This window comes from Gadus morhua, chromosome 7 (genome assembly GCF_902167405.1).
Source record: "Gadus morhua chromosome 7, gadMor3.0, whole genome shotgun sequence".
Classification (NCBI taxonomy): Eukaryota; Metazoa; Chordata; class Actinopteri; order Gadiformes; family Gadidae; genus Gadus; species Gadus morhua.
The window spans coordinates 24,475,412-24,502,501 of NC_044054.1; the positions used below are offsets into that span (position 1 = coordinate 24,475,412).

The following is a 27,090-nucleotide window of genomic DNA, read 5'->3' on the forward strand; positions in this document are numbered from 1 at the left end:
ATGATGTTCTCCGACACAATAATACATGGTGCATTTGGGGAAGTAATTGACTCAAGCATAGAACAAGAAGCAAGCATCTTTCTGCCGAATTATGCAAATTGTGTCTTGAGGCAGGAAGGACAGGCGTGCGTTATCACGTGATCAGTCAGCTGACGCCAAGGCTGGTATACAGTGCGTGTATAAAACTCGCCGCTGAGAGCACCAAGAGTCGCACCTGGGGCAAGATAACACGTCTTCGCAAACAGCTCCCCACCACCCTACCCCACATCTGCTCTCCAGGAGAGGAGCAGCCCACGCTGTGTGAGGTACAGAGGCATTGAAAAAGCACCTCTGCTTTGGTTTATCCGTACTTTAGCCTCATAGTTTGAATTGCATACCGGTTGTGAAAGTCACTTGTGTGTTTGGTTGTTGTTGTTGTTCCATTTCTCGAGTTTTACTTTTTCTGCCGCTATTTATGCAGGTCTTCAACAGTCGAAATACTCTTTGGACGATTGCTTGCAGAAAAATGAGGATATCCGCAGAGCTGTCAAAGTTGGCCTTCATATCATGTGCTGCAGTCGTACTGTTGTCGGTCTTCGTGACCACTCACCCGGTGGAAAATGCCGAGAAACCAAATCCATTACCTATAGAGATGTTTAGCCTCTCCGGTCTCGGATTTAACTGGAAAAACCTAACCTGCCCCGCCTGTAAAGCCTTCTTTACCATCCTAGATATTGCACTACTGGTAAGTGTTGTCTATGGGTCTTCAATACGATACTTCTGAATGTAGAGCTATATAGCCGTGTGGCCATAGATTGTTCCTTCATTGTGTTGTTGGTCCGTCTGTCCCACACAGACGGATGAGAACGAGGAGCGCGTTGCCCGCGCCGTAGGTGAGGCGTGCATCCGGCTCCATCTTGCCGATGCGGAGGTCTGTCGCCAGATTACGGAGCTGTTCAGGAACGATTTCATCCGGGCCCTGCAGTACTCCCTGCTGTGGCCGTCGGAGGCGTGTGCTCTGCTGGTGGGCCCCTCCTGTGGGAAGTTTGACCTGTATGCCCCCTGGAACGTCACCTTACCCAAAGTCCCCAAGCCGCCCGTCACGCCGCCCTCTCCTCCCCCACCGGGCTCACCCCAGAGCAGGGTGCTCTTCCTCACAGACATCCACTGGGACCAGGTACATTGGTGGCCGTTAGGAGGGCGATCTCTTTGATGGGCAATTTAATATCACAATATGGTTTTGAATTCAGTCCAACTGCAGTCCATTAGAAAAGCTGGCTATTTTCTCTGACGCTTCCAATTGTAAGCTTTTAAGGGCATATCTTGATCTTCATTGTACAAACACTAGTCAAGATAAGTTAATCACGATTTTATGACTTGGGATCCAACCACAGAAGGATACAAAATGATAATATTGACTCCCCCAGCTCTGGTCGCTTTGGTCAACACTTTCTTTTTTTTTTTTTTTTGTGAAAAGTTAAATTGTAGACTACTGCGGTAAAGTTACTCAACCTCTGCCATCTAGTTCCCCATTGCTCAGGAAACAGTGAATAGATCTCCAATGTTAGAACTTGAAATTACTCAGGTAAAAGTACCTTTCAACATCTTGCAAGAATAATATAAATTTTTCATGTATTCATATATTTTCTCTATAAACAAGTTATGTAAACGGAGAGATGGTGAACATTTGGTGACAAAGAGGTTTTCCTTGCTTGAATTGTCCTCTTTATGATTTCAGTGGTGCTTTTATGGCTGAGGAAGATTGACAATGTAGAACTTTGACATCCCAACTTGGCCATTACAAATGAGTGGATATCTTAAACCCGTCTCCATTGGCCTTGTGTTTCTCCTGGGTTCCCGTGCTAGGAGTACTCAGCTGGGAGCAGTGCGGACTGTAAGGAACCCCTCTGCTGTCGCAACGAATCCAACGCCCCTGTCTGGCACCACCGGGAGGCGGGCTACTGGGGCACCTACAGCAAATGCGACCTGCCGCTACGCACCGTAAAGAACCTGCTGGAAGACGTGGCCAGAACCGGGCCCTGGGACTGGGTGTACTGGACCGGAGACATACCGGCTCACAACGTCTGGTCCCAGACCAGGAAGCAGCAGCTGTCCGAGCTGAGCATCATCTCCAGGCTCATTCACAAGTGCGTCACGGGCTAATGTTGCATGCTAGTGTCGCATGCCTGAGTAGTATGCTTGTGTAGAATGCTAATGCAGCAGGTTAACGTAGCCAATGGTGTGTGTGTGTGTGTGTGTGTGTGTGTGTGTGTGTGTGTGTGTGTGTGTGTGTGTGTGTGTGTGTGTGTGTGTGTGTGTGTGTGTGTGTGTGTGTGTGTGTGTGTGTGTGTGTGTGTGTGTGTGTGTGTGTGACATGTTATTGGCTAGTTTGTTGTGACTTTCACCCTAAAGTCGTCATAAACCAAGTAAATTATTGACTGCAAATTACGAACACACAGAAGTAAGTCGTTTCCTATAGCTTAAGAAAAACAGTTGGTGACGCTTGTGTTTTTATGGGCAGGAACCTTGGCCCGAATGTAACGGTGTACCCTGCCATCGGCAACCACGAGAGCACCCCCGTCAACAGCTTCCCCCCGCCCTTCGTCCACGGAAACCGATCCTTGGCCTGGCTGTACAACGCCATGGCAGAGGAGTGGGCGCCGTGGTTACCAGAACAGGCCCTGAAGACTCTCAGGTGATCTGGGCTTGTTATGGATTTTGAACAGTGTTTTTGTGAAATGCATGAAAAGAGAACCAGGGTTCATTCCAGAGGTCAACTTCTGAGCTACTTGTGCATTGACTTTACACTCTTACTCCAATACACTCCAAAGTAAATATCTCCATGTTTCTTCTCCGCAAAGGCGGTAACTCTTATAGATTTTTATTGGGTCGAATTTTGTTGTTCTTATTCAGTCATTTAACGGACTCCCTTCATGCTCAGCGACTTACTAGTTTTTATGGAGCATAAAGAAGTTATGCATCTTGGGCCTCAAGCTACTCTAGGCCGTTAGTAGTTGGACCAATACTTTACACAAACAAACACTTGCTCGTCTAAAAGGCTCGTCTTCCCAGATACGCAGGCTTCTACTCGGTTCTGGTTCAGCCAGGGCTGCGCTTGGTGTCCCTCAACATGAACTTCTGTGCTCGGGAGAACTTCTGGCTGATGGTGAACTCCAGCGACCCTGCAAACCAGCTGCAGTGGCTGGTCCACATTCTGCAGGCCAGCGAGGACCTGGGCGAGAAGGTGAGGGGGGGGGGGGGGGGGGGGGGGGGGGGGGGCGGGGGCCAACAGCACAAAGTTTATAATGACAGGGGCGGGGGGAGGAGGAGGAGGAGGTTTGCAGCCTCCGTTTGAACAGTTGAGGGATTTTGGCTTGGGACTGAGGGGTGTATCGGGAGGAGGTTGTGTATTAATAATTCGTGATTTGATGGGAGATGATGCTAGTACTTGCGTGTCATTGATGATTGAAATGTAGCACGGATGTTTGTCAAAGATAGTCTTTCGTAGTCACAGCTGTCAAACTGATGTCTTTGTGTTTTTAAAAAAACCCACATTGCTTTTGACGGAGGAAGGTGTTGTGTTCACACATTCGTAAGAGTAACGGAAACATTGACTTCCACACAGCCAACTATATATATATATATAAAGAGACCCACCAAGTATTCTTGCAGTTGCTGCACTTCCACTTGTATATCATTATTCCACAAATTGTATTAGGCCCTTTTTATGTGACCTGTTGGGGCACAATTGGCATTTTCAGCTAATGTTGTCAATGACTGTATCCGCCCTTCCCTCAGTATTTGGAGGTCTTTGTTTTTAACTCTTTTTTTTTTTCACTGTCCAGGTTCACATCATTGGTCACATCCCGCCCGGACTTTGTCTCAGCAGCTGGAGTTGGAACTATTACCACATCCTCAACAGGTAGCTTCACTTGAAGTTTGCATGTAGCTTCTTATTAGGGCTGAACGATTTGGGGAAATATTAAAGACCCTAATGTTCTGTATCATTCACTAAAATGAGGATCTTGTGGGAGTAACTGCAGTCATAAAGGGTATTGCTAACATCAGAACATAATCATATGTTCTTTGGTGGCCGTCTACTGTCTGTTCCGTACGTGAAAGTGAAAAGAATCTAGCTACAGAGTTCAGTGACCTAGACTCCCTCGCGCTGATGTATTCTAGCACTTTCATTTCAGATTCTCTCAATGTTTTATAGAAGCTATATATAATTTGGAGTACTTTTTTTCTTTCTTTTTTTTTTTCCTCCTGCTCCCATCTTCAGATATGAAAGCACCATCACGGGACAGTTTTTCGGGCATACCCATGTGGATGAGTTCCAGATGTTCTATGATGAAGAAACGATGACTCGGCCGGTGGGCGTCGCCTTCATCGCACCTAGTGCCACCACCTACATCAACCTCAACCCAGGTGAGGAGCTTATCATCTAGTTCCTTCTTTAAAGGAGCTATGCGAGAAATTCCTTCTCGGCCCTGGTCGTTAAATAATGGCCTGCTTGGGCTTGTGCATTCAGAGCACTGAAGTGCAAGCCCCGTGCGTTGAGACAATAACAAGCCTATACCAATTCCCGAGTTATGTAAGATCGGAATTGTTTCATCATCTGTACTTTCCATTTGCACTATTCTTTCCTATTTTCTGGCAATATCAGCCCTGTTGAAATGAAAGTAACTTTTTTTTTTAAAGTTTTGTTTTTTACCCTAAACATTTTCGATTTTAAAAGGCCTGGTGTAAAGTTATTGTTTTAGTATCACAATTCGTTTTTATATATTTATATAAAAATAGTTTATATAATATTCAAGTAGTGGGAGCACTTTAGTGGTGAATGTGTTGGACTCTCAGACAAAATGTCTGGTGTTAGATACCCAGTGTCCAGACTATCTTTGGTGGAGATGCTCAACCTGACCTGCTCCTGAATGTCTGCATTCAAATGGAGCAGAAGGCGCCTTTTTTAAAGGACAAATTATAAATGAAAGGGTATAGTTTTGTTATTGATGACTCAATCCATCCTCCAGGCTACAGGGTCTACTTTGTGGACGGGAACTACAAGGGCAGCTCTCGGCTAGTCGTGGACCACGAGACCTACATCCTCAACCTCACCGAGGTGAACCACAAGCGACCCGGCTATGGCGGCGCCGTCTCCATCCCCGACCCCAGCCCCAAGTGGAGCCGGCTGTACCGGGCCACGGAGGCCTACGGGCTGTCCACCCTGTTCCCCTCCGACTGGGAGGGGCTGCTCCGCGGTTTCGTGGACGACGACCGGGTCTTCCAGAGGTTCTGGTACCTGATGCACAAGGGCCACGTGTCGGCCCCGTGCAAGGACACCTGCAAGACGTCCCTGCTGTGTTTCCTGCGCAGCGGTAAGTATGACGAGCTGCAGCAGTGCGACCTGCTCAACGGCTTCGGGGGTGACATGGCACTGGCGGCGAGGAAGACCCTCTGTTGACACTGGGCTCCGTAACAAGGTGGACACTGGTTGTACTGGTCTGGAAATGTATTTTCTAGAATAAGGTTTTCAAACGTTAAGGTGTGTGTGTGTGTGGACTTTCGAGCATCAGGGTAGCTCTGCTTGAAGCCATGGATTGTTTTTTTGTCAATGCAAATCATTTATGTATGGCTGTGTGCTCAACAAAATCAGTTAACTCTTGGCGAGGTAGGGGAAGTTTGGATTCTTTTTCATTCTTCTAGCAACTGCGGCTTGAAGGGGTTAAAATTATTATTTAGTTGGATCACCAGCAGATTTGGAAACTTAATTAGACTTCCTAATTTAATCACAGCCGGGTTAAACCGTTCGGCTTAACAGGCCTGCAGGGTGGTTAAAGGTAGAGTAGACCTCTTCCACGATGAATGTCTTTTGAGTTAAAAGAAAGCACAACAAAGAACCTGTGGATTGAATCACACTTCAAAAAATCATTGCTTTCTCCTAAGATAAAAATATATATGTATTACACATGTCTTGCATGATGCTAGGAAGCAGAATAAAATGTTCTGCTTGCTGTAAGGCACCTCGTATAGACTGGTTCTGTTTTATGGGACTCATCTTCCAGACCTTGAACTTGGGTAGTGACTTTGACAGCTGTATGGAGGCCGGCCGGGGTCTTAAAGCCCCTGCTGCTGCTTTGTGGGACCGGGTTTGGGTCTGTTTTACTGCAAATTGGCCTTCCTTTCTACAACCCAGTTTGAAAATGGTTAGCCAAATACACAAGATGGTCTTCGGAAAAGCACCTTTCACGCCAATGTTTCATTTTCCCCTTTCCTGCACTTTAATCTAGTATTTAATGTATGGGTTGATTCTATGAACTTGTATCAGTAAAAATGTTTGAGCCAGAAGTGCCGTGGAATTATGATAAAATGAATGTCGAACATGATGCTTACTGTATTAAAGCAGTTATTTTTATTGCAATAATAAATAAATAAAGCAATATCATATTTTTCACTCGGGTTATTGAAGATTCACAAGACCAATGCACACAAATCAGTCAAGTAGTCACTGAGGCTATTACATTTTACTTTAGTCTTTGGACAAGTAAATGTACAGTGCTTCAAAGTGGTCTTTTACATATCTTCTCAATGACACTACTTGTTTTAGCATACAATATATTTGGATTTAATTACAAAAAAATTCTAGTATACTTTAATTTTGCTTTGATTGCAAGCATAACAGTGCACATCCATACTTCATGGGGGTAGACGACTCTGGATCCAAACTAGAGACAGTTCTTGTGTTGGAGAGAACACCTTGTTATTCAGACTCTGAGAAGAGCAGTGTGACGCCAAAGTCTTCCTTGTAGAGGGCCCAGGTCTTGGCCTTGTGAGGGTTGTCCAACTCCTCCCTGGAAAGGTACAACCTGGGTACAATCAGACAGGCGTTGGAAGAAAGTCATGCCTCCTTCACTTGTATTTTCGTTTAGTTCAGTTTCTGCTTCCTACAGACGAGGGGTTAGCTTCTTATGGTCAATGACGAGTAACGGTGAAATTGACATTCAACATTTAGGTAATTTACACTTATTTATAAAATAAGCACGCTTTATTGTTATTTTCACTTAGAACACAGAACAATTGATTGAAAAACATGCAAATAGAGATGTGGAAGATACAAACTTGTTATTTTCTACAAAGGAGGTGTTGAACCAGAAGTAGAAGGGGCAGTCTTCATATCCTTTAGGCAGACCCTAGGGATGGATAGCGCACACTCGTTAGACGTACACTCAGGATGATTAGATAAGTCCACAAAGACCCCTGCAGGGTTTGAATTGGTCCAGTATTGCACGCTGTAGGGCTTAAGTATTTTGTAGTGCGGTTGAAAGATTGAGTGCATAAATCTTGATCCCTTATATAGTGCAGAATTTGGCGCACAAGACCTGTAAAAGGAGTGTAGAACTGATGCTGATATACAGACTATATGGTATGATGCATAGTGGCTTTCAATGCATTCATCCAATGGATTGAAAGCACATACAGCTTCTTTATGCAATTAAATGTCATTGGGTGACATTTCGTGTTGGCTTGTTTATGCAACCCATACGTCACGCCGCTTGAGTCCTGGCCCAAAATAAGAATGAATTCCCCCTATACTTATTCCTTAAATATCATACAATCTATCGTTCATTAAATAAGGCAATGGGAACACGGCCCCAGGTGCAGTTCACCAGCATAAGATGATAACACTCACAGCACTAGATTCAAACATGACTTTAACATCGCCATCCACCAAAGGGCCCTCCTGCAGACTTATGACCACACTGTTGCTGCCTACGTCAGGAAACACCTGGGGGGACACATGCAGCGTCTGGTAAAACCCAAAAAAGTACGATACTATTTTAGTATTATCTCAAGGATGAAGTACAAACCACTTGATACTTACAGTGCAGCCTTCCTGTTTGGCACACACGCACTTAAACACCAGCTCCTTCTTTAGAATGACCTTCACCCTAAGGTCACTGCCATCACCTCGTCCCACACCTAAGTAGAGACAGGGCCCAACACAACCCTTCACCTTCCTGTGCACCAGCCCATTCCATTATCTTCAAATGGATTTGGACGACAAAAAGTGTTGTGGGAAAATAAAATGGGAAAATAAAAATGTGACTCTGTACCTGCTATGGAGTGAATGCGGATGCTCTTCATCTTGAGTCTCTGAGGAGGAGGAAGCTGTCTGTCGAACTTGTTCTTCATCACCTCGTAATAGCCTACATACCGGCTCTGATGTTTCACATGAGAAGTAATACACATGTGTGAGAAGAAAACTTGACTAAGACCGACTAACAACCGAAACCTATCCCCTCAGCATAACCTACCAACCTTCATCCCCTAAACCCAAGCCCACTAACCTTGCAAACTTAGCCCATTAACCAGCACCCACCTAAGCCCACTGACCCTAATCCACTTAACCAAGTAACCTTAACCACCAACCCTTATCCATTAACCCTAACCCCCTTATTATACCCCGATCGATCTCCATAACTCACCACCCCTAACCTAATAACCATGGCCCAAATCCCTTGTCCACATCCATTTGACTTTGCACATTTATGTGCGGCCATTCATTAATGACCTCATTGAACGCCATGGTGCCCTTGGGAGGCGCTGTTCACATGGACGGCTCCTGACCTCACCTGCGAGGGAGTCTCTACGCCTTGGAACTTGGAACTCTGGCTCCTGTCCGTCCTCCGTTCCCCAAAGTAGTCCAGGCTCTCCTGGGGCAGCGAGGGAAGAACCAGTGGCAGTCAGGGTCGACTCGTTGACCTGGCTTTTATGACCAGACTTTATGGTATGTTGTGCCATGGTGGAACTGTTGAAGATTTAGGCCCAATCCCATTTCTACCCCTTCCCCCCTCCCCCTTGTTTTGAAGGGGTAAGGGGAAGGGGTAAGGGGTAGAAATGGGATTGGGCCTAAATCTTCAACAGTTCTTCCCCCTTCCCCTTCTTCCCCCTCCCCTTCAAAACAAGGGGGAGGGGTAAGGTGAAGGGGTAAGGGGTAGAAATGGGATTGGGCCTTAGCATATATATAAAAAAGTGACCTACCTGTGCACTCTCAAACTGGTCACTGTCAATCAGCCACGTGCACACCAGAGTTCCCGTGCGCCCTGTTAAAATTCCAGAAGCGGCATTGTGACTCATCTACAGCTCCAGACCAGTCGAAAGCCAACGACTTCTAGCGGCGCGTCCACATGGACACGGTGGTTTTGCACACAATCGACTTGGTGAGCGAGAACGGTTTACGAGGTTTCATTGAGGTTACCTTTCCCTCCTTTGCAGTGAATAGCGATGATGTTCCTGGAGTCAGCAGCCATCCACTCCCTCACGTCTGCGGTGAACTTCAGCATGTCTCTGAGACGTGAAGGACAAGCCATCGGAAGCACCATGAAGCCAAGTGGTGGACGGGCAAAATTAAGAGCAACATCTTTGAGTGGAGGTCTGGCAGTCTAACCCAGCCCCAAAAAGGTACTGGATTCGATTTCCGAATGACTTTGGCCTCCGTCTGTTGGCATCATGGAGCTAGATGCATGGCCGCTACCTGCTCCTCAATGACATATATCTCAATTCACTCTGCTAAAATGAAAGTTATTGAGTATCCTCAAATACAAATGTGTTTGCATATGAGCTTTGGTAACCTGCGTTAAACAGAAAGGACACCCACACCCACAGACTTACTCCAGAGAGGGAACATTGTGGTCGTCGATGAACACTCTCTCGACCCGGTAGTGGAAGAACTGCGGGTCGTAGCCCTTCTCACCTGGGGACAGAGCGGGACAATCGAATGGCTACAGCCATAGAGAACACACATGACAACAGACATGAACCAGGTGCAGCCAGATGGAAACTCACTGCAGAGGTTGTACACTCTGTAGTGGTCTTCATGTTTGGTGTCCAGGAACTTCGCCACCTCCTGATATGAAGAGAGAAAGGTGCATTTATGTCTGCCTTCCTTGCTTCCCGATCTTTGGTCATACTTATAAAAAAAAAAAAGGGCCTTGGTATACCACCAAGTGGGAGGTTAATGAGCAATAACAAGCCATTTCAAAATCAACCCAGTAGTGACAGTGACAGTGGGAGTGGCCATCTAGATCTACGACAAATACATTAAGTGCCGGTCTACCTGTTGGACTGTGCCAACTGAAAGGCTGATCTATCCATCATTCATCTGGGTGGAAGCTCACTTGTGATTTTGTAATGGCTAATCAACATTTACCTTGTGGTAAGCTAGGGGCCCATTAATGTTTGACAAACTTACACAATTACAGAGATAGTGTGTGTGTGCGTGCGTGCGCGCGTGTCTGTGTGTGTGTGTGTGTGTGTATGTGTCCCCTTACCTGTATGGGGTTCCTATAGAAGGATTGTTTCCCAGAGGAAGGGAAAGACATGGCAATCACACGATCTGTGGATGGAGAGAGAGAGGAACCTCGGTTCCTTTTCTGAGCAACACAAAACAAAACCCAGTCCTGTATCAAGTCCTGTTATTTATTTGCGGGAACGCTGCTGCACCTACCCGTGACATAGGTCAGGTCAAGGTCAAACCCATCCTTACGATAGCGTCGCTTGTTCTCCGAGACCTGATCAAAACAGAGATTTAGCAACACACACACACACACACACACACACACACACACACACACACACACACACACACACACACACACACACACACACACACACACACACACACACACACACACACACACTCTTTCTGGGTCTCCATAGTGTGTTATCATGGAGACAACCTCACCATCCTCCGGGTGACCTTCTCCAGCTCCTTCCTCTGGGACACCAGCCGGAACACCCTGATCAGGATGATGATCCTCAGAATGCGCAGGAATAACAGCCCTTTGGGCCCCCTGGGCAAACAAACAGGTGGTCAAACACAAACACTCAAGCACGCCTCAATCCTACGGAAGTGAAAACATGGTTTGCACTGCAGTTAGGATTACTTTGATAAATCTTTAGGATTGATCAAAGCCATTTCATCTGTGTTCTTCAAAATAAAGAAACTCAACTCACTAAATTGAGCTTGTCATCTTTAGACTTGTCATCCACCTGCAGGTGCTCAAACTAAAAGTCTTCCCCAGTAAACCTCCCTAAACTATCAACCATTTAAAAGTTTGAACTATCCTCATCCAACCCCTCCCCTACGAGAACATCCCGGTTGTGGTAACCAACACACTCAAACAAACAAAATCTACATCAGGACTAGGGAACGGATGGAACGGAGGGAACGGAGGCAGCAGAGGCTGGCAGAATCAGAACAAACAAGTGTACCTGTGATCGTTGCGGTCGCCAATAATGTCTAAAATGGTGTAGATTATGGACACCCCCAGGGTGATCACCACAATAAAGGCGTCAATGATGTTCAGTTTGGAGCTGAAATACACCTTGAACCTGATGAAACACAACAGGGAGTATGTTTTACATGCAGCTGAAACACAGGATACCCAACATGGGGACCACTGCATTCTCATGACACCACTGCTGGGTCATGATGATCTCACCAGAGTTTCTAGACAGAGAGACATACAGACAGAGAGAGAGAGAGAGAGAGAGAGATAGCGAGTCCAGTGTATCCCCACTACACTTCCTGTTCGACTTCCTGTTCACGTCTTCCTTTTAATGACACAGCAGAATGAGCTCATTCTGTGCATTTGACTCATTCTCTGGATCATACACATTTCTGCCCTTCAGACACACTGTATTGGCACATACGTGTGGAAAGAACCCACACCCACACAGCCACATCCGCACTCACACAATTGCACAGACATAGCTGCTTTGCACGCACAGCTATAACAGAAGGTCCCGTTTTCACTCACGTACAATGCGCCCGACCATCTCTCATGGAAATAACATGCAAACAAACAACTGCAACTGCATGCACAGGGTTATCTCCTGCATCATCTCCCTCCACCTCCCTCCCGTACCCTTCCACGTAGACACGGAGGAGGACGTCCACCAGGAAGAAGATGGAGATGACGAGGGACAGGCTTTGCAGCACATCTTTGGCCGGGCTCTCTTTCTTCAGGCTGAAGTCCACGCTCACCAGCACTATGTCAAACACGATGAGAACCGCGCCAAATATACTACGGACACACGGATACATGCGCAGCAGCACACACACACACACACACACACACATGCAAATTCGCACGAGCACACACACGCACACATATGCCCGAGCCACACATAAACACACACACACACACACACACACACACACACACACACACACACACACACACACACACACACACACACACACACACACACACACACACACACACACACACACATTAAATGCATGCCATTCATTTCGTCTGATTGTTTCTGGGCTTTTTCTACTTTTTTGATTTGTTTTTTTACAGTCATTGCTTGTATCATGTTCTGAGCTTTATCATCATCATTTTTAATATTAAAAATTGCCATGATCCCGTTTTGAGTCTTGTCTCGTGCTTACCGAAACCCGAAGGACATAACGAATGGCGCTATCATCGTCCTGATCTTGCTGCGGAGACGGAAGAGGAGTAAATGTTAAGCAGAGGCGAGAGGGTAGTACATAGAACCTAATGATTCTGGGTCTGAACTTTATTGTCTACAGCCTAATAGGCGTCATTAAGCATGATCATGCCCGGAGGTGTAACTGAAATCAACGCAAGTCATCTGCTACATGACTAAATACTGAATAGATACAAAAAACAGGCTGGCTTGGTAGCCAACAACTCACTTGCACAGAGTATCTTCTTCCTTTTGGAAGTCCTTTCCATCCTCAATTTCCACTTTAGCGTTCTCCATCTTGTCAACTGCCCTGTTGTTTACAGACAGACCCAAACACACAGACAGTTAATAGAACAAAAAATACCCGTAATATTGTTTGTTGACATGCATTTGTAATAAGAGGTCCCTGTCGGTACATCTGTAGCAGTTGTGCAACTAAAAGAATAAGGCAACAGTCCATCTATTAAGGCTGGTGGTTTGCTGGTTGAGTCGCAGCTGATCTTTGACCTTGGGTGTCTTGAAAGGCGCCTCTAAATTAAATGTATTATTATCTTCTTACCCATTGGCATCGGAAGGTTGCAGCCCAGGGCTGAAGTGCACGGAGGTCATGGTCTACTCAAGGCTGTGTGGGATGTCAGCTGAAAGACTGCTTCATTCATGACAATTGATAAAAGATCGGAGCACCGGTGTGAGTGCAAATACAAGAAGATCATATCTTCACCCGTGTTGCATAAACAAAACAATTAGCATTAGTTTGACGCGGGCACGTCAAGCATACATCACTTTATGATCAAAATGAAATCGATTTAGGTGAATGAATGAAATCCTCACAGTTTAACTGTGAAAATAAACAAAACGTCACCAACCTTATCTTGTCAAACTTTCTCTGTCCGTTTGTACCTTTAATGCAGTTAAGAGGATCTACAACAAAACACTAAACCGGAGACGAACTCCTAGAACAACCGTCCAGCCTGACACCTCCACGTCGTCCGCGATATTAAAGGAGGTAGGTCTTGTGACTTATTGTGCAGAAAAGGACAAGAGGAGCGCAGTTCAAGGGTTAACCGGGTAGTTTTTTTTCCATCTATCCTCTCTACTCCCTTGCCGTTTTGCAAACGTAGCGGTTTCGAACTTCCTGAACCGCAAATTGTTGCTAAGCCCTTCCTATTTTATCGCTTTCCCGAATGTGTTTGTAGCGCTTTGACGTGCGATTTGGTGCCGGCAGACTGGGGTTAGATCGTCTTTGGACCAACACTGGACGACACTAGTTTCGTAGCTTCCCTCTCTTTGCGCACCTTTCTTTTCCCGTCCACATCTGGTTTTAATAATCAGACTGGCCTGTCCCAAACTGAACAGACTTATTCCAATAGTTGCTGGCTGCTTATTGATTTTTTTATTTATTTGCCTTTTGCTGAACCTTTAAGCCTACAATATTATTACATTTAAAATGATAATATTGCACTGTTAAAGATTATTATTATTTTTGTGTTGGGAGGGTTAGGGGGGGCTAGGGTGACTTCCCATATGGTTCTGTGTGACATACCATTTGGCCCCTTGGTTGAAAAAGCATCCCCAAGGATTGAAAACGAGAGGAAGGGCCCTCAATGCCGTCCCTTCAATGCCATGTTTTCCCAACCTGTAGGAGGGCACTCGTGCAGTGCTGTAACAGGTAGGCCTACCCCTACAGGTGAGAAGAAACCACGGAAAGGGCATAGGATACATGAGGAAGTGTCCATTGGGTGCTCTACTGATGGACGACTAGGCCTCCAGTGGAACAATTTGATGCAGCGCTGTGTAGGTTGTCCCTAGACTTGTGAGAATGCGGGAAGGGTTCTTATCATACCCCACCGTTGGAGAAAATAGACAAGGAGCCACATGTAGCCACAAATAAGGGATCAACTTGAGGTTCCATACAGGTGCCTTTCCGATGAAAAATAACGAGTTAAGTGCCCCCTGAGATGCCCTTCAAAGTGGGGAAACACGATGAAGTGCCCTAGCAACAGAACAAAAAAAAATATGAAAATGAGATGCTGTGCCCATGAGATATTGTAGCGGAGACTACCACGTTGTAGTCTCCGCTACAACGTGGACGCCGCCCAGGCACTTTGATAAGACTTAAAGGTTTATAGTCAACTCTTTTTTTTCTTATCATAGAGATGTGGTTTTGGTCTGGATAGCCTGATAATAATGTTATCTATATATATATATATATATATATATATATATATATATATATATATATATATATATATATATATATATATATATATATATATATATATATATATATATATAATGTCATTTACGTGCTGATAATAGGGGCTGATGTCCTGCAGTGGGGCCCTTTTTATTTCTTCGACCCTGCCCTTCGAACAGCCTGTGATCGCACCAGCGTGCATGATTTATAGTGGAGAATACTTCGAAACGGATCTGAAGTCAGCTACACGCACAGGTTATAATGCGGACCATGCAGAACCGAGCCACCTATAAATAAGACCGACCCTGAACGGACAGGAACGCGCCCTGCACTCTCTCCAAGGTACGTATCGTTGTTTCAGTCCAAAAATCGTTTATGCTATATTTTCAAACGCATTACGCAATATGTTCGAATTAAATTGAACATGTTTTTTCCCCACAGATATTCAACAGGACTATCTAAAGTTGATCGGACAAGCATGCTGTTGCTGCTTCTTCTGTCTCTGGTCAGCCCATCTCTGACCTCAACGCCTCAGTTCCCAGTATGTAGGCTATCTTATTATGTTGTTCTGGTTCTTATTGGCCCAAACATCTTTTTTTTTTTACTGCGTAACATCTCAAATTATAGGCAACAATACCAGTTGGTTTTTAAATAGATTGGAGTTGTTCATAAGTTAAATCAGTTACCAATATAGACCTATACTCTATGTCCCACTGCTCCTTAAGCTAAGGGAATGCTGGTCGCAGATGGATGCGCTCAGAGTCAGCGTCCGAGAGCTGGAGAACAAGGTGCTGATCGGGTCGTGGCAGATCGACCACCTGAAGAGACACAAGTACATCCGGCCCTTCCGACAGGCTCTTTCCGGGCTGGACCAACGCTCAAACGGCACGGAGCAAGCAAATCCCCACCGTGGACCACCGAACCCTCTTCTGCCTCCTGCTGGCAGCGTTCTTGTCCACGACAAAGGTGATAATGGGAAAGATATTGGATTTGTTTACATATAATAAATATTTTTAAAATATTATATTGTATATTATATATTTTTTTAATTACTCAAACATTCATTAAATATACTATCATTTAATAATAATGATAAAATAATCATGTATCAATATTTTATTATTATCAGCATTATTGTCATCAGATTTATTATTATCAGAATTATAATTATTATTAAGTATTATTGTGGAATACTGATTTCCACATAAGGCAAAGAATGAGAGCCCAAAGAAGTCATTAGTCCACCTTGTCTCCAGACTGCTCTGAGCTTTTTGACAGACTCCGCCCACCGAGTGGCTTCTATCGGATCCGGCCCAAACTTGACCAGGAGCCGTTCCTGGCCTATTGCGACATGGAGGATGGAGGGGGCTGGACCGTGCTCCAGAGGAGAAGACATGGCAGAGTGGACTTTGACAGGTACAGCCTTTGCATGTTGGTTCCTACACAACAATTTAACACTCATAGGTTGGGTTGTTATCCTATCCTACCTAGAGGTAAGTCATTTAAAAAGAGATAAAAAGCAATACAGAGTGCAAGATATTCTAACTAAACAACCCAAAACCCATAAAACCCCTCCCCTTCCAACATGTCATTGTGTTTCTCCTGGGCATGTTGCAGAGATTGGGTGGACTACAGAGACGGGTTTGGTGATTTCAAGAGATGGAACGATGAATTCTGGCTTGGAAACGAGCACATTCATGTCGTGCTCTCGGGAGGTAGGCCTACATTTAATAAAAATCGTTATTACATATGAAGGTCAATTAGGCGAATTAGTTAAATAGATTCACACCCCTCTTTGACTTGATCGATCTTGAGGGCTCGGAATCTTCAATTTAAATCTTGACCTGAATCTGATTCTGAAAAACAATAACAACTACACCAGACCCCCAGAGTATGAGATAATTTTAAAGGATTTTTTAAAGGTCCGTTTGAAAATCGGACTTGTGATGTCACTGTTTTAGTAGCAAGTAGAGGCGTCCACGGCACCTAGATGTATGATGGATAGATAATCAACATTTGCTACAGTCCACTGGGTAGGCTGGTAGAATGATCTATCCAGCATACATAGGTGGACACTCTCACTTGCGATGTCAGTAAAACAAAGGAAAGGACGATTTTCACACGGCTTGTTATGGTAAATCACAGTCACTCACACCCGGTGGCATAATATCACACCTTTAGAAGGAGCTGCCTATGTTTAGAGTAAGTTTGTGTTTAGAAGAACCAACAGATGTGTGTGTGTGTGTGTGTGTGTGTGTGTGTGTGTGTGTGTGTGTGTGTGTGTGTGTGTGTGTGTGTGTGTGTGTGTGTGTGTGTGTGTGTGTGTGTGTGTGTGTTTGTGTGTGTGTCTCTGTGTCGGCCTATTGCGTGTGAAGGGCAGAACCTGCTAAAGATAGATCTCACGGACTGGAGTGGCCAGACCAATCATGCCTTCTACCAGAACTTCCGAATTGCTAATGAGGAGGTACATTACATTGTTTTGCTGATGGTAGGCCTGCTTTGTGGAAAGTACTAATCTGTCAAAGTAATCCTGAAAACTAATACAAATATTTGTTTGTAAGACTAATACCTGAAAGCAATTCCCACTTGTATTATATAAAACGACCAATTACTTTAATTTAATTAATGCAGGATAGCTATCGTCTGCAGTACGGTCAGTACAGCGGGCGTGCTGGCGATGCTCTGACAGCAGGGGGCGTGATGGAGCAGTGGTCCGCCTGCGTCAATGGCATGCAGTTTACCACCAGGGACCAGGTACACGAAGACGATAACCTACCTCCAGAGCAGTTCTGTGTTCTCAGCGGTATTAATGGACAAAGAGCAATATAGCCACCAACATTGTTGACAATAACATCAACGTTGGGTCATTTTGACAGGACAATGACCGCTTCCTGCAGGGTAACTGTGCCAAAGAGAACATGGGTGGCTGGTGGTTCAACAGGTGGGTGATGTTTTCACTCTTAACGCTATCTGATAGCTCTGCTCACCCCACAGTATGTCCTCTGTCCTCCCTATGATCCCGTGCCTCTAATCTGTGGTCCTCAGATGCCACACAGCCAACCTCAACGGAAGGTTCTACCGTGGTGGAGAGTACAAGGGAACGAACGACAACGGCGTGGTGTGGGGGACCTGGAGGGGCCTGTGGTACTCTCTCAGACACACCGCCATGAAGGTCCGCCCCTTGGCCTTCCTGGACAGCGGGGGCAGTGGAGATGGATAACACATAACTGATGAAACACCTACTAGACATTAACCTGACTTATGTTGCTGTGGTTTTTATGTTTCTGTGGACTTGTTGGTGGGTGTTGTTGTGGAGTTGCCACAGCATTTTGTTGCTTTGGAGGGATGTACCTATGGAGTTGTGTTGCTATGGGGTCATGTTCCAGCTATGTTGAGATGCTATGGAGATACGGTACTGATTATTTTAAGTGTTATGAGGAAACGCATGCCATCACATATCATACGTTTATTTTAATCACGTGTTATAAATTCATTCACTGTTCCCTTTCCCTTACTCTTGGAAGATCCTAGCGTAAACAATCTTTCTACCGAGTGTATTAGTTACCATGCATGAAATGGACTTTTAAATATTAAAAACAAAGAGCATCAGACATTGACTCCCTGATATTAATATTTGAATGGTTGATAATATGATCAACCATTACATTTATACCAACTGCCTGATATAAATTAAAACAAACACTAAATCAAACATTAATGTTCTAAGAGTATAATATGTGAGATGGGGCAAAGAAACATTCACTCTCAAAGGTTCTCATGGCAGCAGACTAAAACAGGTCAAAATGACTATTTTAAACCAAAATGTTGATGTCTTCCCTTCTATAGTTTGTCTGCATGGATAGCATTATATAATACTTGCAGCAAGTATCAACTAAAAATGGTCACTGGTTAAATATGTATATGTCTGATGCTTGATTCAGTTTAATGTCCCCACTCCTCCCTCCCACATCGCAGCATCAATTAGTCAATTTAAGGAATTTCTATACATTCTCCTTGGACCTAGAGACACCGCCCATCCTCTCTAATTGAAAAGCTAATAATTTGCATTTGAACTAAGAGGAAGAGGAGGAAGAGGAGGACAGAGACATAGAGGAGGACGTGGTGGATGAGGCCGTGCACAGAACATTATTTCCGATGACATAAAAGCAACTTTTGTGGACCATGTCATAAGCCATGGTCTGACTATGAGGGAAGCTGGGCAGAGTCTCAACCCTAATCCAAGCCGTTTCACAGTTTCATTCATAATAAGGACATTCAGACTGGAAAACAGGTATGTATTCCACTCTCTACTTTATACTCTGAGTGTATCTAGAGTATTTTCAGTACTGTACCATATCACATGTACTGTATTGCAGGGTGGCTAATGCTCCTTTTTGAACGAAAGTGTTAGTTTTATGACATACTGTGATTACCTACATTGAGATGTTTCAGTACTTTCTATGGTATATATACAGTAAAGTACAGTACAGTACTGTAAAAAAGAAGCAAAACCAATACAGTAACATTTCGTGGTTGCTTTTTTCTATAGAATGACTAGAAGACCTTCTGGGGGCGGATGCCAACGCCTGTTCACCCAACAGCAGGAACTTGCCATTATGGACCTGGTCAGAGCAAACAATCCGTCTCAACCAACTACAGCAACAAATACCTGCAGATAGATTCAATAACATAGAGCAAGAAAGCTTTTCCACTATCAGACGCATCTTGGTAAAGCACCAAATTACCATGCTGCAATTGTACAGGGTCCCATTTGAGAGGAAGAGTGTCAGGGTGAAAGGACTTCGACGTGAATATGTACAGTTAAGTGTTACAGTCCTTTACATTTACAATACAGTATTGGTGTCATCCAGTTACAGCTGAATATGTGCTATTGCATCAGTACCACATAGATACATTCAGAGAGTACCAGGTACCTGTTTGATGGGGTGGGGGTTCTGTATGTGTAGTACTGAAGTTGAGTGTTTTGAGTAATGCCATCCAAAATATGTATTACATGTATTTTGTTTTGTTACAGAGCATCTTGGAGATGGATGGAGCTGCACATTGATGAGGATGGATTCAACCTCAGCAAAACAAGACGACGGGGTCGTAACATAATTGGCCAAAGGGCAATTGTGCAAGTCCCGGGGCAGCCCGGGGGAAATATCTCATTGTGTGCTGCCATAAGCCTTCAAGGGCTACTGCACCATCAAGCAAAACTAGGTCCCTTCAATACCGAACATATAACTTTTCTGGATGCACCTCACGATGCAGCTGTACAGGACAGACCAGAGCAGCCCAGGTTTGTTGTTGTCTGGGATAATGTTACTGTAGTTTCCATCGGGCTGCTGTGGTCGGCAACTGGTTCACCAACCATCATCAATTTTAAGTCCTATACTTGCCCCCTTACACACCATTTCTAAACCCCATGGAAGAATGTTTTTCGGCTTGGAGATGGCGCGTATATGACCGCCAACCTCATGCTCGCATGCTTCTTCTGCAGGCAATGGAACAGGCCTGCAGAGACATCGACATAGGGTCAATCCATGGATGGATTCGGCACACAAGGCAATATTTTCCCCGATGCTTAGCAGGAGAAAACATTGCTTGTGATGTTGATGAGATCCTATGGCCAGACCCCAACAGACGGCAGGATCCATAAGCCCACCCACGCACAATTGCCATGTTTTTCTGTGTTTACAGAACAGTAGGGTTTATTTTGGTTTTATTTTTGCTCAAACTGTATTTACTGCACTGTAATGTACAGTACTGCAATGTACAGTATTTAGTATTTGATCCTTTGGTTGTGGTGAAAACGTGCCCTCTGTGGAACTGAATAAAAACAGTGAACATGAAAGACTGCAGTGTTTTATATAAAGTAGACCAGTGTGTTCCTGCTGATCTGAAAGTGTGTTCATATGATGCAAGTGTGTATCATTTTGTCATCAGAGTGACATTTTTACAAAGAATTGTTAGGTTTCGATAGCCGAGTTTCAATTTGACATAGATGTAAATGGTTTATTTCCCAGTGTTGTGTCTTATTTGCTTGTGTGTTGAGTTTTGACACAATGAGCCAAATTTTGCAAAATGTGTTCAAGCAATTGAAAAAAACTAATTGTGATAAAAAACGTTAAATCAGTAATTTCATCACATACAGGATAAAGGTGTCAAATTCAATAGAAGCATCCTGTTGCCCCATGTCAAAGCACCCCTTTACCCTTGTTCTTGATCATGTGTCGACGCAAACTGCTGGCACGACTGTAGCTGATGTTGCAGTGGTGGCAAACGCAGGGCTTCTCCCTGGATTGAATCCTCATGTGGATCTTCAGGCTGGAGCTCCGGCAGAACCCCATCATGCATTGGTCACACCTTAGGGCGTCTCCCCGGAGTGAGTCCTCATGTGGTTCTTCAGGTCGCAGCTCCGTCTGAAGCCCTTGATGCATTGGTCACACTTGTAGGGCTTCTCCCTGAAGTGAATCCTCATGTGGATCTTCAGGTCGTAGCTCCGTCTGAAGCCCTTCATGCATCGGTCACAATTGTAGGGCCTCTCCCCGGAGTGAATCCACATGTGGATCTTCAGGTCGCAGCTCCGTCTGAAGCCCTTCATGCATTGGTCACACTTGTAGGGCATCTCCCCGGAGTGAATCATCATGTGGATCTTCAGGTCGTAGCTCCGTCTGAAGCGCTTCATGCATTGGTCGCACCTGTGGCGCTTCTCGCTGCTGTGGGTACGCATGTGGATGGTCATCTTGGAATCGTTGGGAAAAACCTTGCCACACAAGACACAGGGCCGGCCCTTGCGGCCGCCCCGATGCCCAGTCAGCTCCTCACAGTGGACGAGCCTCTCGCCGCAATCCGGGATCTTGGCCACACTGTGGTCCACGGACAGAGAGCTGAGGGCCTCGACCTCGGACGCGCTGAAGAGGGTGTCATGGCGGTCCACCATCAGTTGGCCCACCCCATGTCCGTGGACACTCAGGATCCGCAGCTCCCCGTTGTGACGGGACATGTGGGAGGAGCCAGGGTCGTCAGGAGGCAGACTATCCGAGGTGGCGCTGCGATGTGTGCTGCACTCTCTCATGTCATTGCAGTCTTCTGCAGAGATGAAAACAAAGACAAAGTAATTTTATTAATTCATCATTTGCACAAAAGGATACAGTATGTACTTTGTACACACTTAACATCAAGTGTTTAGAGGTGTACTGCAGTCAACAACACGCCCTCTCGCTCGTTATAAATTCTACAGCTCTCCTTTACACAAGGGGCATGGGTGGGTAAACTCCAGAGGAACAGATTCTGGCATTTGCGTTCCCACATACTGCCCCTCAGGGTGTAATCCGGAGGATGTCCGGCTTACAGTGCATGTGTGAAAGGGCTACCTGTAAGTTGATCAGCTAACATTTACACATACTTAATTTATTTATTGTTTGAAAATCACAAAACAGCACATGTAGCATCCACCTTGATAACCTTCTAGGCTCTAAGGTGTTACATTCTTTGAATTCTCTCAGGTTTTACTTGGTTTTAGCAGGGATCTGGTCGTTTCAAAAGAGCGCAGGAAGAATCAAGTAAATTCTCAGTGGATCCAGGTCATTTGCTTGCTTCAGGGGTGCAAACATGTATGACAAAAAAGAGAGAGCTACCCGAAGTCAGAAAAAAATATGACGGCGTAATATCCTAATAACATGAGAAGGCCTGTGCTATATGCTTCAATAAATAGGAAATTATATATAGTATATATAGCAGGTGATTGGCAGTGATGGAAAGGTCACTGTCCGTAGACCCACAGGAGACGGACGGAGACGGCAAGGGCATCACTTTTCCTTGCAACTATTTACTTTGCACCTTACAAATAAGACACCCAAAAGGTTTGGAAGTTTATTTACAACACTATTAACATGGTTAGTAGCAGTGTTGGGCAAGTTACTTAAAGGGGACATATTATGAAAACAACCCTTTTCCTGGGATTTGGGGTATTGTTTTGGGTCTCTGGTGAACCCACACGCATACAAACTTTGAAAAAAGTACCCCGCTTACAGTTACCAAATGAGCGAGTCAGTTTCGGCACCCCCTCCTACGTAGGAAGGGGGCAAAGTTGAATATTACCTCCCACCTCCCCACACCCCTCCAATCAGAGCATAGCTAAGATTTTGTGGACCAGCGGACGAGCAGCTCCTGCGGGGGGAACTCGGCGGCAGCCCTGCAGCTAAGCTCCGGGAGTACAATCCCTTTCTCTGCCGGCGGCGGCCGGACGGCTTCGACAGTTGCTGCACTTCCGCCGAAGCAGGGGTAGGTCTCGGCGGCAGTCCGGCAGCTCTGGCGCGGGGAGCTCGGTGGCAAGTCCGGCAGATCATCTCCCGGAGTGCAAACCCTTTTTTCTCTCCATGTCGCAGTTCATGGACTTTAGAGTATCAAGGCCAAAGTTCCTTTCCCCCAATTCCTCTCAACCATGGCCGAGATATCCCCTACTACGAGTCTTTACTTGTTGTGGAAGTGCCAGAGATATTAGATTACTCGGGCACCAATCGACCCCCCCCCCCCCCCCCCCTGTTGGGAAAAATAACCTGCTGAGTACATCACATGTACATTACAAATATAGCTAACTCCTACCCTAGCCTGATGAGCACATCACATGGCAGTCACATTACAATATAGTCAACTTTTAACACATAACACAAACATGATAATATAGTCAGGTCAAGGCCAGAGCCAAGGCCCCATTTCCCAAGCAGGCAAATGGTAGACACTCAGACAATGCACCAGTCATCCTCAAGAACGGGAGAGCCACATTAATTTATCACACAGGAGACACTTTGAAGCTCTCCCCCGTTAGGAAGAACACAAGAAGATACACAGGCATATACTAGGGCCTGGGAGCCAAGGTCAAGCAAAAACACACAGAACCACACACATCTCAAACGCACACACCTCATCAAGAGGAGGATACAGCATAAGACTGTATCACACAGAGACTCTTGATCTTCTTCTGAAGCAGACCTTCCACGGAGGCGAAGCTCTGGACGAACCATCAGCGCTGATTAGGGACTTAGACATATTCGATCTCTCACGCTTTATGACTCTGTATAACCATTGCCACTTTACTTAATAAATCCAAGGTCCTCGTGCCGACAGACTTTATTACCTCTCCGTCTCATTTCATCTGGTCCAGTAACTAGACAGACCGTTTTTCCCCACACCCCCCCCCCAAAAGAAAAATCTTCGGATGTGCACGAACCACACAGGTCCCCAAAATTGATGAAAGCATGCCGTTTGCATGTCTGTTGCTTGCATGGCTGCAATGGGTATTACTTACCTAAAGGGGGTATGCATCCACCAATATCCTCTTCCTCCTTGATCAAAATGGTGTCTGCGGTCTCCTGCTTTCCACATTAAGAGGGACACACACACACACGACATATTCTTGCATTTGCACAGAGAAGTTGTCAATCCCCACGAACGACAAATTGAATCATAAAAGGTGTATGCTCTCTATGGTATGTGCTGAAGTTGTAACAGAGTAAGCCTCACTTTTGGATGGTAAATGAGAAGGGGAATATTCAACCTGCACAGCAAGCTCCTTGCGGCAATCCAACCGCTCACTACAGTCCAGGCTCTGGGCCACGCTGCAGTCCGCAGACAGCGAGTTCAGGGCCTCCACTTCGGAAGCGGTGAAGAGGGTGTCATGGCCTTCCACCACCAGTTTCCCCCCACCTTGTCCAAAGACACTCAGGATCCGCAGCTCTGCGTTTTGACTGGACACATGGGAGGAGCCAGGGATGTCCACAGGCAGACTCTCCGAGGTGGCTGCGCTTGTCGTGCTGCGGTCTCCAAAGGCATCACAGTCTTCTGCAGAGAGGAAGAACAAAAACCGAAAGTAATTATTTGAACAAAACTGTACTTTGTACAAGTTGACAGAACTATTAAAAAATACAATTTGTAACACTGACACAGAGGGCTTAAAATACGTACTGCAGACACAAATTCACAGTTTCGGAGAGAGACGTCTCCTCCAGCACGAGGTCACTGAACGAACACCAGTGCAAAATAAGCTTTACAACATTACATGCGAGACAATTATTGTATATTGACAATGACAAGAGACAACAGGCCATTCCCTGTAGGCTGATGATCTAACATTTACATTTTTTCTAGTTTTACATTTATTTATGTTTGAGAATGATAATAATAATTATACATTTTATTTATACTGTCCTTTTCGTCCAAAGATCTAAAAGGGCTACAGATTAAAAAACACAAGGAGAATAAAAACATAAAATTTTGGGGTAAGCGAAATAACCTACCTAAGCAGTTTTGTTAAAAATAGAAAGGTTTAAAAAAAATAAAAAAAACATCTAAGAGGGGAAACAAAGCCATTTATTTAATCGATCCAGGATACTATGCGTTCTGATTAAGTCTCCTACCTTTGGAATTAAAATAGCCCCACATCATCCTCTCCTGGATCCATGAAATAAATGCCCCTTAAAAAAAATAATCTGCCTGCCTCTATGGGAATTTATCATAGGGGTTCCTATGTTTATGCACCCTGTATTTCAATGAAGAACATTTATTTATTTACGATACATTACTCATTCACAAAGAAAATTGGTGGCCTAAAAGGTTGGATTTTTCCTCATTTTAAATAAGGCATTAAGATCGATTTCCAAAAGAGGATTTTTTAGTATACTTTCACATGGGTGCATAAACATGTTCTTACCACTGTATGACTGGAACCAACTGATAACCAGTTATGTGGCATCCTGCTTGAAGCCCTTCTTGGCTCTTGACTGTTTCCATCTTTGAAATGCAACTCCCAAGTTTTACTTGTGTTTTATCAGGGCTCTGGTCATGATGCGCCTTTTAGGGTAGGTAGAATCTAGTAGCCAACTCTATGCTGCAATATGTATGACTCACCGTCTGGCCTGCATCTACTGATATCCTCTTCAATCTTGATTGAAATTATGTCAGGGGTCTCCTGCTTGTCGTAAAGAGGGAAACACACAAGACACATTCTTGCATTTGCACAGCAGGGTAGTCAACCCCCATTGAATCATGATGGTGTGTGCTTTCTATGTGTATGTTGTGCCTACCTCTGCTGGACTTATAACTGACGAAGCCTCACTTTTGGATGGTGAATAAAAAGGGGAATGTCCAACAGCCTTGTGGTCAATCAGGGGCTTCAGGCCTGATGATGATGATGAGGAAGAATACATTACATCAAAGCCTTTTCAGAGTTCAGGAAATGGGAATTCGTCCATTTATATTAGGCATGTGCTGTGAAATAACCTGCTTCTCCGATATAAATCATTAATTGTAAATTATGATCCTGATTATAACTATTTCCTTTTACTACAAATGTAACAATTAATAGTACCCCCTGAACTGACCTGTTTTCCACCCATTAGTCGGAACTCAACTCACAATTTCCCATTGATTTAGTCCGTGGTTTGCAGAGGTTGGCTCGATTCAGGGGAAAACGACTCGCCGCACGCGATGCATTCGATCTTGTTTGAAGCCGCAGAGAAAAAAGTTCACTCCTCATCACCTTCATCCTCATCCTCAGCACTTGGTTTTCTTTGCTGCTCTGAGTTATTTGTAACTGAAGAGTAGCTGATCCGTCCGAGAACAGCTGGCTAATTTCAGATACAGCCGCTTTCGAAAGTACCTCCATTATGGACGAAAGCTGTTCTTGCAAAGTTGAGCCGCACGGTGACATGTTTCTTGACATATTTTACTCGAATACCGGCGAGAGGTTACAGTTACTGACATCAAAATAAACCTTATGCTGTTGATTTATCAGAGAACGACATTACCCAATGGCCTTTTCCGGTGTATTACCGTAACTACTGGAAAACAACATCGATGTGCAAGTGGGAGTTCGCCTACCCCTAGAGGTACTTTGGGGTACTGCAGTGGGTAATTCTAAATAAAACGGCAAAATATCATATATTTTTTCACCCTGAGCAGTGGTGGTTGAAATATACATCTGAAAACAAGGAGAAGGAAAATCTGTGAAAAATATTTTTTAAGGAAGAATATATTTTAATAGGATCCACCGCTTGCTTCACCATCCCCTGGCGTTGTGTTTCTTTTGTGGGGAGAATTTTGCAAACAGTTTAATGAAGCACAGACACATGCTAAAGAGAACGTACAGAAATCATTTCAGTACAAAAAAAAGTGCTTGTGAAGGGGGTACTTCACAAGCATTATAAAAATATCTTAGAAGGGTTACGTTTGTAGAAAAATATTGAGAAACATTGATCTAGAGACTATTGAGGATGATATATATAGCCTATATATATAGGCCTACATATAGATGTAAGCATATCAATGTAAGCACGGCTCAGATGAGTTATGATCACCTTAATAGAGCACTTCATTAATTTGACAATTTAAAGATGCATAAGCCTGCTTTTACA

The 27,090-nt window shown here is 44.7% G+C and overlaps 4 protein-coding genes across 7 annotated transcripts; 2 read left to right on the forward strand and 2 right to left on the reverse strand.

Annotated features, from left to right (window-relative positions):
- Positions 1 to 62: 62 nt before the first annotated feature.
- On the forward strand, positions 63 to 16,936 carry smpd1 (sphingomyelin phosphodiesterase 1). Of its 2 annotated transcripts, XR_003977242.1 has the most exons (10): positions 63 to 305; positions 461 to 724; positions 836 to 1,156; positions 1,846 to 2,126; positions 2,501 to 2,674; positions 3,052 to 3,223; positions 3,825 to 3,901; positions 4,262 to 4,407; positions 5,010 to 5,533; positions 16,905 to 16,936. XR_003977242.1 is itself a non-coding variant. In XM_030360099.1 (9 exons), exons 2-9 carry the CDS (start codon positions 506 to 508, stop codon positions 5,438 to 5,440), a joined length of 1,821 nt encoding a protein of 606 aa, XP_030215959.1. In that variant the 5' UTR covers positions 63 to 305; positions 461 to 505; the 3' UTR covers positions 5,441 to 6,425. The 2 variants fall into 2 exon arrangements, 1 of the variants encoding a protein (XP_030215959.1); XM_030360099.1 differs by lacking the exon at positions 16,905 to 16,936 and having other exon boundaries at positions 5,010 to 6,425.
- Positions 6,436 to 13,692, reverse strand: tpte (transmembrane phosphatase with tensin homology). 2 transcript variants are annotated; one of them, XM_030360102.1, is made up of 19 exons: positions 13,344 to 13,692; positions 13,037 to 13,126; positions 12,707 to 12,787; positions 12,440 to 12,487; positions 11,907 to 12,065; positions 11,251 to 11,370; positions 10,721 to 10,829; positions 10,484 to 10,547; positions 10,308 to 10,372; positions 9,823 to 9,883; positions 9,649 to 9,730; positions 9,236 to 9,324; positions 9,019 to 9,080; positions 8,610 to 8,690; positions 8,091 to 8,196; positions 7,859 to 7,956; positions 7,667 to 7,762; positions 7,096 to 7,166; positions 6,436 to 6,842 (listed from the first exon to the last, which is right to left on the reverse strand). In XM_030360102.1, the coding sequence occupies exons 2-19, from the start codon at positions 13,084 to 13,086 to the stop codon at positions 6,737 to 6,739; spliced, it is 1,548 nt and encodes a 515-aa protein (XP_030215962.1). In that variant the 5' UTR covers positions 13,087 to 13,126; positions 13,344 to 13,692; the 3' UTR covers positions 6,436 to 6,736. The 2 variants fall into 2 exon arrangements, with proteins under 2 accessions (XP_030215962.1, XP_030215963.1); XM_030360103.1 differs by having other exon boundaries at positions 13,037 to 13,123; positions 13,344 to 13,691.
- On the forward strand, positions 14,849 to 18,386 carry fgl1b (fibrinogen like 1B). The gene is made up of 9 exons (XM_030360137.1): positions 14,849 to 15,016; positions 15,116 to 15,215; positions 15,400 to 15,640; positions 15,931 to 16,090; positions 16,292 to 16,389; positions 17,050 to 17,138; positions 17,306 to 17,428; positions 17,551 to 17,615; positions 17,720 to 18,386. The coding sequence occupies exons 2-9, from the start codon at positions 15,153 to 15,155 to the stop codon at positions 17,892 to 17,894; spliced, it is 1,014 nt and encodes a 337-aa protein (XP_030215997.1). The 5' UTR covers positions 14,849 to 15,016; positions 15,116 to 15,152; the 3' UTR covers positions 17,895 to 18,386.
- On the reverse strand, positions 18,125 to 26,525 carry LOC115546543 (zinc finger protein 239). 2 transcript variants are annotated; one of them, XM_030360104.1, is made up of 6 exons: positions 26,093 to 26,525; positions 25,762 to 25,856; positions 25,586 to 25,649; positions 24,237 to 24,520; positions 23,988 to 24,051; positions 18,125 to 21,769 (listed from the first exon to the last, which is right to left on the reverse strand). In XM_030360104.1, the coding sequence occupies exons 1-6, from the start codon at positions 26,397 to 26,399 to the stop codon at positions 21,045 to 21,047; spliced, it is 1,539 nt and encodes a 512-aa protein (XP_030215964.1). In that variant the 5' UTR covers positions 26,400 to 26,525; the 3' UTR covers positions 18,125 to 21,044. The 2 variants fall into 2 exon arrangements, with proteins under 2 accessions (XP_030215964.1, XP_030215965.1); XM_030360105.1 differs by having other exon boundaries at positions 25,586 to 25,646; positions 26,093 to 26,524.
- Positions 26,526 to 27,090: the final 565 nt, after the last annotated feature.